Genomic DNA, 15,484 nt, shown 5'->3' on the forward strand with positions numbered 1-15,484 from the left:
GAGGGTAGTTTCTAGATTCATATAATAATAATAGTATGTGTAGGAGGAGGAGTCTGCTTGAATGCATCAGACCAATCATAACAAAGACAGTGGTGATTAGGGTGGAAGAAAACACACAGCATGAAGCTTCAAACCATGAGACTTTTTTTTTTCCTTAGAATTGGGTGAGTGTTACAGAATAAAGAGACCCAGGATAAATTATGTGGTCAATAAAAATTTCTCAGCTGACAGGCCATTATATTAATTAGTATGGTATTCTAGTCGATCAGCAATATCAGGCACCTGCAAAGCCTCCAGCTGAAATAACCTCTTTGCTGAAGGGTGACCTCCTCATTGCTTTCTGTGTCAAGAACTTGAAAGCTTTTGGGTCTCTCAGAAGTGTTTTCATAATTTCCAATGAACTATTTTTCCTTCTTCTTTCCTGCCCTTCTCCTAATAAAATGATTATTCTTTATACTTCCTGGTGCTCTTGCTCCTTGGCTCAATATCCTAGCTATCATGAAAAGAAAAGGGAACTTTTACAGTGACATGGACTCAAAGGAATAGAAAATATATAAATACAAAAAAAGTAGTTGGCCACTATTTCCTTTTTCCCTTTGCTGCTGTTGCATGCGTGTGTGTGTTTTAAGAAGAGCTGTTTTCATAAAGGCCAGCATTCAATAATGAAAGATTCTACAGTAAAGTCACATTCTTCCACTTATGACATTAAATATCCAGTAATAGAAAATATTATGATAATGATGATGATTATTAGCATATGTAGTATGATGCTGTGTAGGAGCCTCAGAAATCAATCAATTCCCATTTGCTCCTAAGCACTGTACAAACACAAAACAAAGGTAACTGTGGCTATATCTTCACAATAACTAGCAGTCTGTGGCAGCCAGTGTCAGAGGCCAGGTTGACAGACTCAGGTCCATATTATGGTACTAAAAATGAAGCCATGTTAGACATTCAGGTTCTGGTTGGAGCTTGGGCTCTGAAGTGCACACCCCCTTTCCTAGGCTTCGAATGTCTGCACTACTATTTTTAGTGCCTTAGCGTGATCCCCAGGAGCCCAAGTCTGTAGACCCAGGCTCTGTGACTTGCTGTTGTAGACTCCAGTTGGTGTGTAGACATACCCTGTGAGTCCTCAGAGACAGCACTATGTCGGTGTCTCAACAGAATCATCTGGGAAGAAACTCTGGGTTATAAGGAACATGCTTTGGTAATTGGTAAACATGGTAAGGAAAAAGTGGAATGGATGTGAAAGGGGAAAGGGTTCTGAATACATGTGATCACTTTTTTCCTTGATTATAAAATGCTTTCATTGACAGATGAAAGCAAAAGATACTGTGTTTTCTAAAACTAACTCTAAAATTAGAAATATTGTATGTTCTAGATCTAATGATAGAGATGGAAGATCAGACCAATGATATCAGTGAAGCAGGAATTCCTGTGCTGGACTATAAAATGTACACAGACAGAGTCTTCTTCTTGCCCTCAAAAGATGGAGAGAAAGATGTAATGATTACTGGGAAATTGGATATTCCAGAGGCTAGGCAGCAAACTGTGGAGCAGGCTCTAAATCAGTTTTCTAATCTACTGAATAGCAAATCATTTCTCATCAATGTGAGTATTGAAGTGAAAGTCTCTTTGAGCTCACCTTGTACTTTTCAGAAAAGCCTTTTCCCCTGGTATGTATGTATGCATAGAATGGCAAGTATGTTTTTTAGCACAGATGAGCCAAAAATGGGTGCCTAACGTTCCTGAAGTCCATATTTAGGCACCTAAAAAGTGACCTGATGTTAAGAGTGATGAGCACCCAGCTGCTCCCACAGAAGTGCTGAGTGCTTGGTGCTCTTGAAAATCAGGCTGTGTTTTAGGTGGCTAAATATGGACTATAGAAGCTAATCGCAGGCACCTATTTTTTTTAGCATGACCTTAATGCTCGTTACTTGAAAATAGTATCACAATATGAGGCAGAGAAAGTATATTCCAAAACTTAGAATTTATCTATTTAGCTCACAGTTCTTGTAATTGAAGTGGAAGGGATTGTTTTTGGTTTTTCGTGTGGTGTTTTTTGGGGGCAGGGATTGTTTTCTAAACTTACAGTGCAGAGCATTTTTAAATGAAAACATCTTTCGTTAAATATTGCTTAATACTTCAGTGAAGACATAGAAGTATTAGTTGAGTGAGCCCTGAAGACAGTGTGTTTAAAACTGTCTCTCTCACAGGGGGAGAGCGAGAGAGGAGTTGTAAACAGTGCTTATTTCTATGTAATTTGTCCAAAACATTGAGGTTTTTTTTTTTTCATTCTGTACTTAGACGACTAACATTAAGACAATAGGAGTTTTGCTTTTTCCCCTCCTATAGTGCCAGGTATGTTTTGAGCTGCTCTTGAAACTTGTCATGAATCATTTCAGACTCAAAGCTAAGTCTGTTTTTTCTTTTTTAGTTTATTCACACATTGGAGAACCAGAGGGAGTTCTCTGCCCGAGAAAAAGTATATTTTGCATCCCTCTTGACTGTTGCTTTACATGGAAAGCTAGAATACTATACTGACATCATGAGGACATTGTTCTTAGAGTTGATGGAGCAATATGTTGTGGCCAAAAATCCAAAGCTGATGCTCAGAAGGTTTGAATCACTGTCTTGTTTTTCATTGTTCTTTGTATTTTGCAACATTTTTAATTTATAGTGTGGTTTTTTCAGTGTGTGTGTGTTGTGCTATCGACTGTCTAGAAATCATGATGATGATGACATGCCAGATCACATTAGGGAACAAAAAATGGATAGAAGTTCCTTTTTTTAAGAGCAACTAGAGCCATTTGTCGTGTCCAAATAATTAAATTTAGAGCTTGGAACAAACTATCCATGAAGAAAATGCAGTACTGAAATTTTTTATGCCTCTTACCTAATTTTATATCAAATTATCAAACATTCACACCACATTGTCTCCATAATGAATGCTCTTAAACAACTTTCTGATGTATCTTCTTCAGTTAGATAGGTCTGATTTTTTACTCCTAAATACATTACAGAATTTCATCTTTGCTTTGCATATTTTGGTAGCATTAGTTTTTCCCAGTAACTAAAGTATAGATTTCTTTTAAGCACTTGTTTTTACAGCATGGAAACAAACTTCTGATTTTGAATAAACGATATGTACCTTTCAGTAAGAGTAATGAGCTGAAAGTATCTAAGAATATTGAACAGTGCAAAGCATTATCTAATACAAGCACACGCTTTAAAGAACCTATGGAAAATTATTGCATTAGAGCAACAAGTGCTGTTAATGTAGAAATAATTTATTTCAGGCGACACTTTAAAAAAAATTGCCTTCTTGTCAGTAAACATATTCAATATGCATGTTTTTTAGATCAGAAACTGTTGTGGAGAGGATGTTGTCTAACTGGATGGCTATTTGTTTATATCAGTACCTCAAGGTAAGGGACGGAAGCTATGCATACGCTTCTCCTTCATGAAGTACTTAAACATGTGGCATTGATTATACCTTCCATTTCTGATTTTTGTTTTTTCCCTTAAACAGGACAATGCTGGGGAGCCTCTATATAAATTGTTCAAGGCTATCAAACACCAGGTGGAAAAAGGCCCAGTGGATGCTGTGCTAATGAAAGCCAAATATACGTTGAATGACACAGGGTTACTGGGAGACGATGTAGAGTACACACAGCTGGTAAGCAGCTCATCTGCTCAAAGTCATTAAGTTATATAAAAACTTTTCCTCCGGAACACTGTGGAATGGAAGTTTATAGCAGTATACCCTTTCAATAACGAGAACCAAGAAATGTGGGGCATAGGTAAAGAGCTAAGAACTATATATAAGGGCTTAGAACCAAGTCCCTAGGATGAGTACCCCAACTTCTGAAGAAGTTTGAGGCAAACTCAATGAGCCCAATTCTCTCACACAACTAACTCTCGTGACCCATATCAGGCCACTTATTTAGACACCTAAAGATGGACATAATAATCTAAATCTGGTCATCTGTTTTTGAGATTCTTGGCCTGTTTTGTTTAGCCCGTGGTCTAATAAACATACATAATGCTCAGAAATGTCTTTGGAAGAGCTGCACAGGATTTTCTTTGCTTTGAAAGTCATTCTGGTGTGATTACTCAGGTTTTATTATTGACACAGCTAGCAGCTTTTTACATTTGGCTCTGTGTGTGAGATGTGCAATGACACATCTGTGATGCGGATGAAACTTACCAAAAGGCTTTATTAAATGTTGGTTAAAAGGATATTTCTGTTACATTCCAAAGGGATTTGGGTGGGAGGGCAGCATGGGAAGCTTGCTTTATGAATTGTTCTTACACAACCTACAGCGACTGTACTTTAACAGACTGCATGGAGGTGGGAGATGAATAAAGGGAAAATGTAACTTTTTAATGTAGATTTTTGGGCTTAGTGAGGCTTCTATTTTTGTCTGAGCTGAAGAGTACCCCTAATACTTCCACACTGACTGGACAACACTTTACATTGTCTCATGTGTATAATGAACAAGATATTTTTGAATCATACATCATTTGTGACTTACTGCAGTAATTCTTCTAAATTAGTATCAATTAAGCAGTCAAATCTGAGCCAAATAAAAATAATGCTCATAGATTTTTATTTTGAACATTAGACCAGATTTCATTGTATTAATTAATGGTATGTATAACAAAGAAATCCTTCACAAAAAAAGTGGGTTAATGTTGCTATGCAATATTGGGATTATATGCGTGCCTTATAATAATAAAAAAAAAATATTGTGCTAATTATGCCAGTGTCTAAGTTTGGGTAAACATTTATGGAGCGCTTGCTGCCTTAGGTAGATAAAGGCAAAATTTAATTTGCAAATATCTGCCTGAAACTGAGAGATGAACTATATTGTACATGGTATTTATCCATCCATCATTATTTTTGTTTAAAAATTGGTATGTTGTTAATCAGTTGTTACACTGACACGTTACATTTTCAACTGACATCAAAATCATATATAATTAACATAATAAATATGAAAGGGAAGAAGAAATACAATTAGCCTGCAAGTTCTGTCTAGGGACAATGAAAACGTATTTGATTTGACTGCATTGCAGCATAGTTTAACTACATAAAATAATACACAAAGTGCATGGATCATTTGACCAAGACCTTATCTGAGAGAGAGGCAAGTTCTATTAGCCAATTAAAGGGGAAAGAAGCCATATCTAGACATTTCTGCTATCAGTGCATCCCTGTAGCAGAGTCCATGAAGATTCCATGATTTTTGCACCACCTTGACTGCTGGAGATCAGGCACACTCCATAGAAGGCGAGGCCACAGTTCCTGCCTTTTTCTCAAGATGATTCTCCCTTCCTGGACATTATCCTTTCCTTTTGTCTTACCTGGACTGAGATTATCATCTCTATAATGTGGACACATTTAAAGTTCAATTTGGGTTTGGAGGTATTCCAAGAGATTCCCTCTTGTATAAATAAAATGGGGGAATACCAACAGAACCAGTGATATCTTGAGAACCAGAATAAAGTGTTTATGTGTGCCCTCTGTAATCAAGGCTTATTGTGACAAGTAATAAATAGTAAATTGACTCTTTTTTGGGTACTGCATTATCAGATAACCCAAGTGGTACACAAATAGTAGATGGTTCAGGTATTTTAGTACTTGCCTGTCTCTATTTAAAGCTTTCCTTTAGTAAGTATCCACAACTCAGTAAAGGTATCATATTAGATATCAGAGAAGAAGGGGAACATCCATTCTGCGCCTTTTCTCTTTTGTCATAATGGGAAAAATCTAAAATAGCCAGTTGGCTGGATAATAGTGAAGAACTCTGCTGATAATCCACATTTTCATTGCAAAAATACATTGCACAGAGACTGCACAGTGAATCTTAGGCACTGCCTGGATTTTAATCATCCAGAAAAACAGAGATTGGAATTCATATTTTTAATAACTAATGCACAATTTTTTCTTTCGTAGACCGTAAATGTGTTTGTACAAGATGGAGGCACTGATTCTGTACCTGTGAAAGTGCTGAATTGTGATACTATTTCTCAAGTAAAGGAAAAGATAATAGACCAAGTTTACCGAAATATACCTTGTTCACAATGGCCAAAAGCTGACAGCGTTGTTCTTGGTATGTAGTTATTTTTGTTGCTGTTGTAATCACAGGGAAAATACTAATTTGATGCTCTTATCTTTTCCCAAAATGTTTCAGTAAAAGTGATTATTGAAGAGAAAAAAAATGTATTCAGAGGTTTGGTTCTTGAACTGTTATGCTGAATCCAACACTAAACATGACTTTCTATTACTTGCTATATCGTGAAATAAAGTCTGTCCTTACTATAAAATTCCTAACCCTCATTCTTTCCCGGTCTCATAAAAATGCAGAGCACATTAATTACTCTCAGTAAAATCTATTACGAGAACCAATGAAACATTGATTGTGTCAGATGCTAATTCATGTGACAATGATTAACATGAACAATTAATTGATGTAAAAGTAAGGACAGAAATTTTCAGAGGTGACTAGTGACTTTGGGTCTGTCAGTTTTTGGTTGCCCAACTGGAGGCAACGTAAAGACCTGATTTTTCAGAAAGTGCTGAGCACCCATTCTCAGACTCCTTTGAGATGTCTCCACTTGGGCGCCCAAACTCTGATGCCTCTAAAATCCCTAGTCACTTCTGAAAATGTTGCCTTTAATATTTTAAAACCCTATTGCTTTCTGAGGAAAACTATGCAAAGTAGTTTTGTGACACATCCACCAATGCCATCATTTAAGGGGTAAAGTGCTGTTTGTTATTATTTTTTCCTTTGATGCATTTGCCTGAAAACAGATTTTTGTTTATCTGTTCCAGAGGAAGTCCCAGTCCTCTCTTTGGGACATCACAGCAGTTTCTACAGCAACTAATTGTGGTGTCCTAAGATGTGGATTTTGACTTCAAGTGGAAAATGAACAGAAAAATCACATGAATTCTTAAGCAAAACTTACACAAAGTTCCCTAATAAGAAACAAAAGGGAAAGCAGAAAAAGCTCAAGTGTTTTGAAACAAAATAAGTTTTGTAATATTCATTGGCTCTTTAAATGGAAACACATTAATGGTGTACTGTTTTATCTGCACATGGATAAAACCTGTTTCTTTTCTCGTTTTAATTACTCCATAGAGTGGCGTCCAGGTTCTACTGCCCAGATCCTCTCAGATTTGGATTTAACATCCCAAAGAGATGGCAGGTGGAAACGTATCAATACTCTGATGCATTATAATGTAAGAAGGGGTTGCTGATATCTGTTAATTGTTTTTTAGTAATAAATAAACTTTTATTAGCTTTTAGAGAAGGTTGGCCTGTATTATGTAACAAGGGGACTAGAAAACGTAGCTATGTTACTTTCTAATTCTGGAAAGTGAGAACATAATCTATTGAATTCCAGCACTCTCCCTGGTTCCCTTTCCATGACTGAATACAATTCCAAATTGCCCCACGAGTTTTTAAAAGGACTTGCTATACCCTATGTTTCCATCTCTCTCAGCTGTCCCAGATTTCGTGGGATTGTCCTGCTTTAGCTCCCAACTCCTTCCTCTCTCCCCCGCACTGTCCCAGTTTAAGCATCTCCTGTCCCGTGGGGCTGGCTGAACTCAGCTCTTCTTTCCAGGCATTGCCATCTGGCCCCTGGTGCACAGGATCACAGCAACACTCTGATTTGGCCAGGCCACCCCTCATGGAGTAGCATTGCAACACTGTGGCTGGGTCACAATGCCACTCATTCAAATGTGACCTGGCCACCCCCTGACAGGCACATACCAGGGGCCAGGTCTCAATGGCCAGAACGGGAGCTGAGCCAAGGCAACCCCTCAGAACAGGAGCCACAAGAGCCACCACTGTGAGATAAGTGCAGGAAAGGCTTGCTCAACAATTCCCTCTCTGGGCCTCCCACCCGCTAGCAGCAGCACCCAAGTCTGCTGGGCCTCCCAGCCCCTGGGAACAGCTGCCCCACCCACTCACTCTGGGAGGCAGGACCCATCCCTCTTTAGCCATTGCAAATGTTGGGAGGTATTTCTGACATCTTACCTACCTATTCTTCTGCTCACTCCACGCTTCCAGTTTTGGAAGCTGCTTCTCTGCCCCATCCCTACAAATCCCTCCAGCAGAGAGTTGCCTGTTCTTTGTTCTGCTCTTTCTCTCTAGATCTTCATTTGTCTCTCTCTCTCTGCTCCACTGACGTGTTTAAGAACCTGAAACCTTGAGATGGAACAAAGGCACTTTTTTAAAAGGGCAACTTGCTCTATTTTACCCTCTGTATAAGCCCCTGATACACCCAGTCAAGTAACCAGTCTTAACATAATGTTTCAGGTTATATATGAAATATGAAAAGAAAATTGGCAGCGCTGGGGGGAAGGACATTGAAATTCTTGTTTATATAATCTATCTAGGTTTCTTGCTGTGCTCATCGTCATGGATATCAAAGCACCTATGATCCTTTTATTTATTTTCCCCTTTATACTACCTAACCCTTTCCTAACAACATATATCCTGTGAGTTTAGTGGTCCAGAATAACTCTCTAAGAAGGCAGGTAGCTCTGTTCCTTTATGGGAAATTTAACCCTTGTGCAGAGGGCCCATGCAAATAGTTTGAGAGCCACTGAACTCAACACACGCTTCGAACATCATTATCAACCGGGGATGGAAGCTTTGCATGTGCCCTCTTAACTAGCAAGTGTCAGAACTGAGCCCTTCTGTAGAAGAGGGGGTCCTGGGGATGAAGGACCTGATAGTTAGGGGTCAACATGTGTCTAGCATCTCTCAAGATCTAGGCCCTAACTGGAGGGTAAAAAAATTGGTGGGTATCATAAAAAGCCTGCTTAGGTGGGGAAAGACTCCACCACAGTGAGGTTCAAGCCTGCTTATCTCAGTAATGTTACATGGAATAATTTTCTTGTTCGTGTTCCTGAAGGTCCGAGATGGTGCCACACTTATCTTGTCAAAAATGGGAATTTCCCAGCAGCCAGAGGATAATCAGCAAGATGTCCCAGGGGAAAGTAAGTACAATGGGGCATCTTTACGTCCCCAAGGGAGTACAAGAAAAAATGCACAAATAGACCATGATGTTTTTGCCTAATCTTGTTTGACAGGGATGACACTAGAGACTTCCTAGCTGGTAATGTCATGCTAATTCAGGGTCCTCCTCTTCTGTACATCTTGTGCACTATAGTTTTAAAAGCCTCAGGTAATGCGGCTTTCACTGCTGTCCTTACGAGACTGTTCCCCAGCTTACCAAAGTTCACTCTCAGGAAACTTCTGGTGTTTTGCCTAAATTGTCTTTCTTTTAATCACATTATTCCTAGTTATACCCTGCATGCGGCCTTCCATTGTGTACTCCCCAAGTACTTTATTCCCCCTTCATCCTGGGTGTTTACAACCTTCAGGTATTCGCAAACTATTAGACTCTTTCCATGTTTCCCACTACCAGCACCACCATCCCCCCTTTATTTTCACTTAGTCAAACTACTTACATTGAATCTTTCCTCAGGAGTCAATCATTTCAGTCCCTTGATTATAGCCTGTTGCTGTTCTCTGAACACAATCCAAATTGTCCATAACTTCCTTGGAATGCATTGCACAGAATTTAATGTGAGGTTCCAGGTCATGCTGCGCTAGAGACGTACAGGAAGGGATTGTTTACTTCCTTGCTCCGTGACATGATAATTTGTTCGTGCAACCCAAAATTACACCAGCCTTTTTTCACATCCATATTGCTTGGCAAACTCGTGTAGGTCACTTTCCACTGTTATCTTGGGTTCTTCTCAAAATTACTACTGCCTGGTTTCTTCCTCCCAGTGAGTGGATGTCAGATAACTTTTCACCAGATATGTTAACTTTTTCAAAGTTGAGTTTCACTTTGCTCTTTTCTGCCCACTTTCTTTAGGTCCTATTTTATTATTCCGTTCTTTTCACTGGAGTTTGCAACTTCACCTCCTTTCATGTAGTTTAGGAATTTCACTACTTTGTTCTTTATTCTTTCTTCCAGATCACTAATGCAGATGTTACATAAAGCTAGTACTAATACTTCTACCCACCTCCCTCAAGTCAGCGTATGGCCCTTTATTACAGCTTTAAAAGAGAGTTTTCATTCCACATGACAGTATTCCTATCCAAGCCAGTTTGATCTGAATTTTCACTTAAGACTTTACAAGACCGCATCAAATGTCTTGCTAAAGTTCAGTGTGTTACATCAGTTGTGTTCCCTTTCTTCCACGTACTTTATCATTTTAGTTCCCTTCCCTCTCCACCCAGAAACTCACTGAAGTTTGTTTGGCAACATGGACCCTTTGTAAACATATGCTTTTTGTTGTGCAGGGTCTATTATACTTTGAATATTCAGTGTCTTTTTTCCTCCTCTTCCATTATTTCATGAGGCGTAAAAGTTAGATTTGTGTGGTAGTAATTGCCAGGAACATTCTTCCTTCATGTTTTGAACTGATGTGAAGTGCTTCTGTGACTGTCACTGAATGCTAAACCCTGTATTTCATTGAATAGTTTTTTAATCTGTTTAACAGATCTGCTGATCTTAGTTTGACCACACAACACTTGAAAGCTATTAAGTATAATGGAATGGAAATATGTGCATCTTTCCAGGGGATCGCTAATGGCTATCAGCTGGTAGCTTTGAAGTACATTGCTATTTATTAAAAGTGTGACAAGCTGCTATTTTATTCATGTTGAGGGCTGGCCAGAAGAGCAGTCCAGGAAGAGCTACATGCAATTAGATTTTACTGTCTTCCTTCTGGGACTCTCATTCAAATGTTTTTTAGGGTTCCTACAAGGCTCTTCCAAGAGGATGAAGTATAATATGGTATTTATTTTTAATTCTTAAATATGGAGGAGTAGATGTTAAGCCTTTTTGGATCTGCCTTCCCCAACTTACAGTTTGTGTTGGCAAAAGAAAGAAGTGTGATGTGTTAATTTCCCAAACCATAGGCAGAGGAACATCCCAGTCTGCACCCTTTTCTTTATGGCTATGCCTTTACATCCAGAGGTGTTGTGGAGGAAGAAGCTTATTGAAATAAATGGCCCATATTCCAAGATTAATTACTTAATCATACACGTCACTCTAATTGGTAGAGGAAAACAGACTTCTCCTGCTCGTGTCTTTGTGGAGAGCTCAGTCATGTGAAGAAGAAGCTACTAATGAAGTTTCAAATGGTGAAGTACCAGAGTGGAGGCACCCCATGCCCTCTCCTACACAAGAAATAGCTTACAGCAGAAACTGGGAAGGTGATATTTCATACCTCACTAGTGCATTTTCATTAATGCTCAAGTCTTCTGGAAATACCACATGCCAACTTGTTTGTTTGGAAAGCCATAAAAATGTAACAAAGCCAGGACAAAGCTACAGCCCACGTTGACAATGAATTGTGAGATGCTGTGTTGCATAAAAAGGAGAGGAAGAGATCAGAGGGATCACTCTCACTCTTAGTCAAGGAGTTACACGTCCTGAATACATAAAACACCCTACCCCTTCCTATTTGAAAAGGACTGGTTTTCTTTTTAACCAGAGTTTCACATTAACTTACATTTTGCATTGGAAGTCATTGTGATTGAAGCCATCCACTCTCTGCCAAAGAAATAGGTTTTGTCAAAATAAAAATATAAATTCGTGTCCAAATGTTCTGAAACCTGACATTGATTCCTTTCTGTTTCCTGGCCTGTAATAAGGAGAAATACGAGGGGGCTGGGTTGTTGTGGGTAAATTAAGTGCAGAAGTCTTTCACCTGGGGAGATAGGATTGCAATTCCTATCTTGGCACAAAAATGAGAATGAGTTTGATGGTATACTAGGCTCTATTTCTGCACAGGACAGAACTAGGTAATTAGGCAAAACTGTCTCTCTCTGTTCATGACATACTCTGATGTGGAGTAGCAGGAGAGTTGCAGGGCAGAGTTATTTACAGTCAATCTTTACAGGGCAGCTTGTACAGCTCTTGCATCTACTGTGTCTGGCTCATGCTAATGTGGAGGTTAGGGCTCTATTACAGGAGTGGTGGGTGAGGTTCTGTTGCCTGCAATGTGCAGGGGGTCAGACTAGATGATCACGATGGTCCCTTCTGACCTTAGAGTCTGTGAGTCTAGTGTAATTGCTCCCTCATGCTCATGAGTACTTAGTCATCCTGAAATTTTATTTTATACAGGGAAAGGGAGTAATTTCAGAGGGGAAAGAAGGGTTTTTAGAGTAAAGCTTGGAGCCTCAATTTTGTAAAAGAGTTGCTATTGACATCTTGAGACGTTTTTGACCACCTTATTTGCGAAGGCAAGGAGTATTAGCCTCTTGTTATAATTTTTTCTTTAGTTAGTTAGTTTATTATTGGTGAGAACTTAAAAAGCGACTGCTATCTCATGAAACATCCTCCATTTACAAACCATCTTAATGTATTTTGTTGCTCCATATTCTGAATTTCTCATCATCTTTCATGCAGTTGTCCTCAGCAATGAAGTGGGAACTTTGTATCTTAACAGTTCATCTGCTTATACTGTTAATTTCTGTGAAGCTCTAATTTTCCATGAAATAGTAATTATTTCACCAGCAACCAATTATAATGTCATTAAATGAAAATGTGTCAAATTCGGTCCTAGTGTAAGTGGAGGTAACCCCAGTGAACTCAGTTAGGTTGTACATGCTTACGCTGAAGCTCAGTTTGGCCCTGTACTGTTAGGAGGACATAGGGAGGAAATAGAGAAGTATGTGCATTAACCCAGGCATCTGGTTTAGGTAGAAAAATAGTTTTCATTTTAGCTGCCTTTTATCATCTATTTACAGAAGTAAATAACAGGCACTGAAAAAAATCACAACCTAGAGGCCCACTAGTAATTTTTGCTGAATTCTCTGATATTCTGCAAATTCTAAGATTTAGAAAATAATGAAATTCCTATCTCATTTCATTGTGAAATCACAGCTGCTGCAACATAAAATGATAGGGGGGAAAAAGCTGTCTCCAGGTGGGAATGAATGAATCCCCAGGTGGGAATGAATACTTTGTCACCCCATTTACCTCAGTGATGTGAATTTAAAAGTAAAATTAAAACTACTTAAATACTAAGTATGGGGAAAAAATTAAATGGCAAAAATGATTGTAAAGGAACATTGATTGTATAACTAATATCACACACAAGGATATATACATTCAGGTTCCAATAGCAGCATTAACTTAGCCAGATTGCACATATGGAACACTCTCTCTTTCTGCTTATGCTATATTTCTATTTGTTATATAAAACATGCCATAAACTGCAGAGTTAGAATAGCTGTTAGGAAACTTAATTTTGCATTTCCTAATTCTTTTCCACAGTGAATCCTTAAGGTTCCGTTAAAGTAATAGTGTGCATATGTTCTGAAATCAGTGGAAGGTTGGAGTAATGCAGTGGTTAATCAGGCCTATATGCATAACTGAGCATTTAAAACTACTAATCTTAAAAAATTCAAAGTTATGCTTCCCACAAAACCTGTAATTCAGTCCCATTGCACATATTATTTTGCATTACTGTTAAGTTTTATTCCTTAATATAAATATATGTGTGCAATGTAACTGATTTACAGCTGCTTTGGGAAGGATAATTTTGAATCACATTTATGCATTTAAATACTCAGACATAATGGTGCATTAATAAAATTTTTACGCTGAGTTAGTTCTCTTTTTTTAAGAGGGAATTTGCACATTTAAATAATTGCACTATGTCAATTTGACTTATATAACAAGAAATTCTCAGACACATAAATTTTTGTGTGTGTTTGCATAGAATCTCAGCTTTAAATACAAAGAGTAGACTTATTCTGCTGTGTACTGATTTGAACTAAACTTAGATACATTTCCAGTATTTCAGTATGTGGATTTCCATACTGTATTTGCAAAGATGACTGAACTTGAATTCCTTTTTCCTTGTGGTCCCTTCCCCTCCACACACCCACACCCATACACACACCAGAGTAGAGTAATCCTTCATTCTTCTCTCTTGAGGATAAAGGCTGGTCATGTGCCTCGCAACTTTCAGTTCACTTCTTTTACTTCATGTAAAATAGAAGACTTAGCACTTTGATTTGGTTGATATGGAATACTGTGTGTGTTAGGTGGGAGTGAAGTCATCTAAATCCCCTGAATGGGAAGGAAGGTGAGTTAACAATATTGCACACGCGGAAGAAGACAAGGTATCTGTGGGATAAATGAGCTCAGTTTCTTACTATGTACATATGCTATTTTTTTTAACATTTTTTATCACAATTGCTGTTTCTAGGGCATGCACTTTTGGAAGATGAAAATAAGGTCTGGCATCTAGTTCGGCCAGTAGATGAAGTTGATGAAGGTAAATCAAAAAGAGGGAGTATGAAAGAAAAAGAAAGAACCAAAGCTATTACAGAAATCTACCTGACAAGGCTTCTCTCTGTGAAGGTAGGCTTCACTATTAAATTATTAGGCATTTCTTTTAGGGAAGCTAGTTAGCTTGTTTTGTGAGGTTCAAATTCTGAGTTATTAGTTATTAAAGAGACAAGGTGGGTGAGGTAATATCTTTTATTGGACCAAATTCTGTTGGCGAAAGAGAGACAAGATTTTGAGCTTACACAGAGCTCTTCTTCAGGTCTGGGAAACGTATTCTGAGGTCAGGTCTACACTTAAAATGCTTCATCAGTACAGCTGCAGCATTTTAATGAAGATGCTCTACACTGACAGAAGGGAGCTTTCTCATCAGCATAGTTAATCCACCTTTCTGAGAGGTTGTAGCTATGGTGATGGAAAAATTCTTCCATCGACATAGCACTGTCTACACTGGGGGTTAGGTTGGTACAACTGTCGCTCAGAGGTGTGGATTTTTCACACCCGATAGCAATCAAGTTATACCAGTGTCAGTCTGTCATGTAGATCAGACCTTAAAGTGTCACAGCTGACTACACGGTGGAACTGCTTGTTTAGCATAAGTAGTTAGCTATTCAAGGTGAAGTGGTCCATTCATAAGGGGGAAAAAAGGGAGGGAGGGAGGAAAAGGCAGCTGGGGGTAATCTATAACTCAGTTTAAGATTCTATCATGGGTACTTTTAATAAGAATCAGTGTCGCATGGCAGGCAATGAACAAAAATTCACAGAAGCCCGCAACCTGTCCTTACTTTTCCTAAAAATACTCAGGGGGGAGACACAAAGAGTCAGAGCACTGCTGGGGGCTTTAGGTGCTCCAGCCCTGCTGCTCCAGTGGTGCTGATGCAACCCAGCTTTCCAGCGGGACCACTGCTCCTGCAGCCTGGGGCTGGCCACCCGCCCCGGACTGACAGCTGCTTCAGCCCTACCTCAGAAGTCATCATTCCCGAAAAGTCATAGAATTCATGACCTGTGTGACAGACTCTTATTCTTATCTCTAACCCATTATCAATCCCCTCTCCCCTCCCGCCGCTCCCAGATGCCTGTCTTCCCTATCTGACATATATGATTAAAAAATTGCTTTGTTACTTTGCTCTTTTTATTGGGT

The 15,484-nt window shown here is 38.8% G+C and overlaps 1 protein-coding gene across 4 annotated transcripts in view; it reads left to right on the forward strand.

Annotated features, from left to right (window-relative positions):
* The window catches only part of PLXNB2 (plexin B2), a 310,572-nt gene that overhangs the window by 281,754 nt on the left and 13,334 nt on the right, over window positions 1-15,484 (forward strand). For all 4 annotated transcript variants that reach the window (XM_067564325.1, XM_067564327.1, XM_067564326.1 and 1 more), the window contains 8 exons: window positions 1,382-1,611; window positions 2,438-2,619; window positions 3,362-3,428; window positions 3,533-3,679; window positions 5,963-6,119; window positions 7,149-7,249; window positions 8,935-9,019; window positions 14,264-14,418. In XM_067564325.1, the coding sequence (XP_067420426.1) occupies window positions 1,382-1,611; window positions 2,438-2,619; window positions 3,362-3,428; window positions 3,533-3,679; window positions 5,963-6,119; window positions 7,149-7,249; window positions 8,935-9,019; window positions 14,264-14,418 (1,124 nt within the window). The remainder of the gene's footprint in view (window positions 1-1,381; window positions 1,612-2,437; window positions 2,620-3,361; window positions 3,429-3,532; window positions 3,680-5,962; window positions 6,120-7,148; window positions 7,250-8,934; window positions 9,020-14,263; window positions 14,419-15,484) is intronic.

Source organism: Emydura macquarii, unplaced genomic scaffold (genome assembly GCF_026122565.2).
Source record: "Emydura macquarii macquarii isolate MOO-44397 ecotype Brisbane River unplaced genomic scaffold, CSIRO-AGI_Emac_v2 contig_2636, whole genome shotgun sequence".
NCBI classification, from domain to species: Eukaryota; Metazoa; Chordata; order Testudines; family Chelidae; genus Emydura; species Emydura macquarii.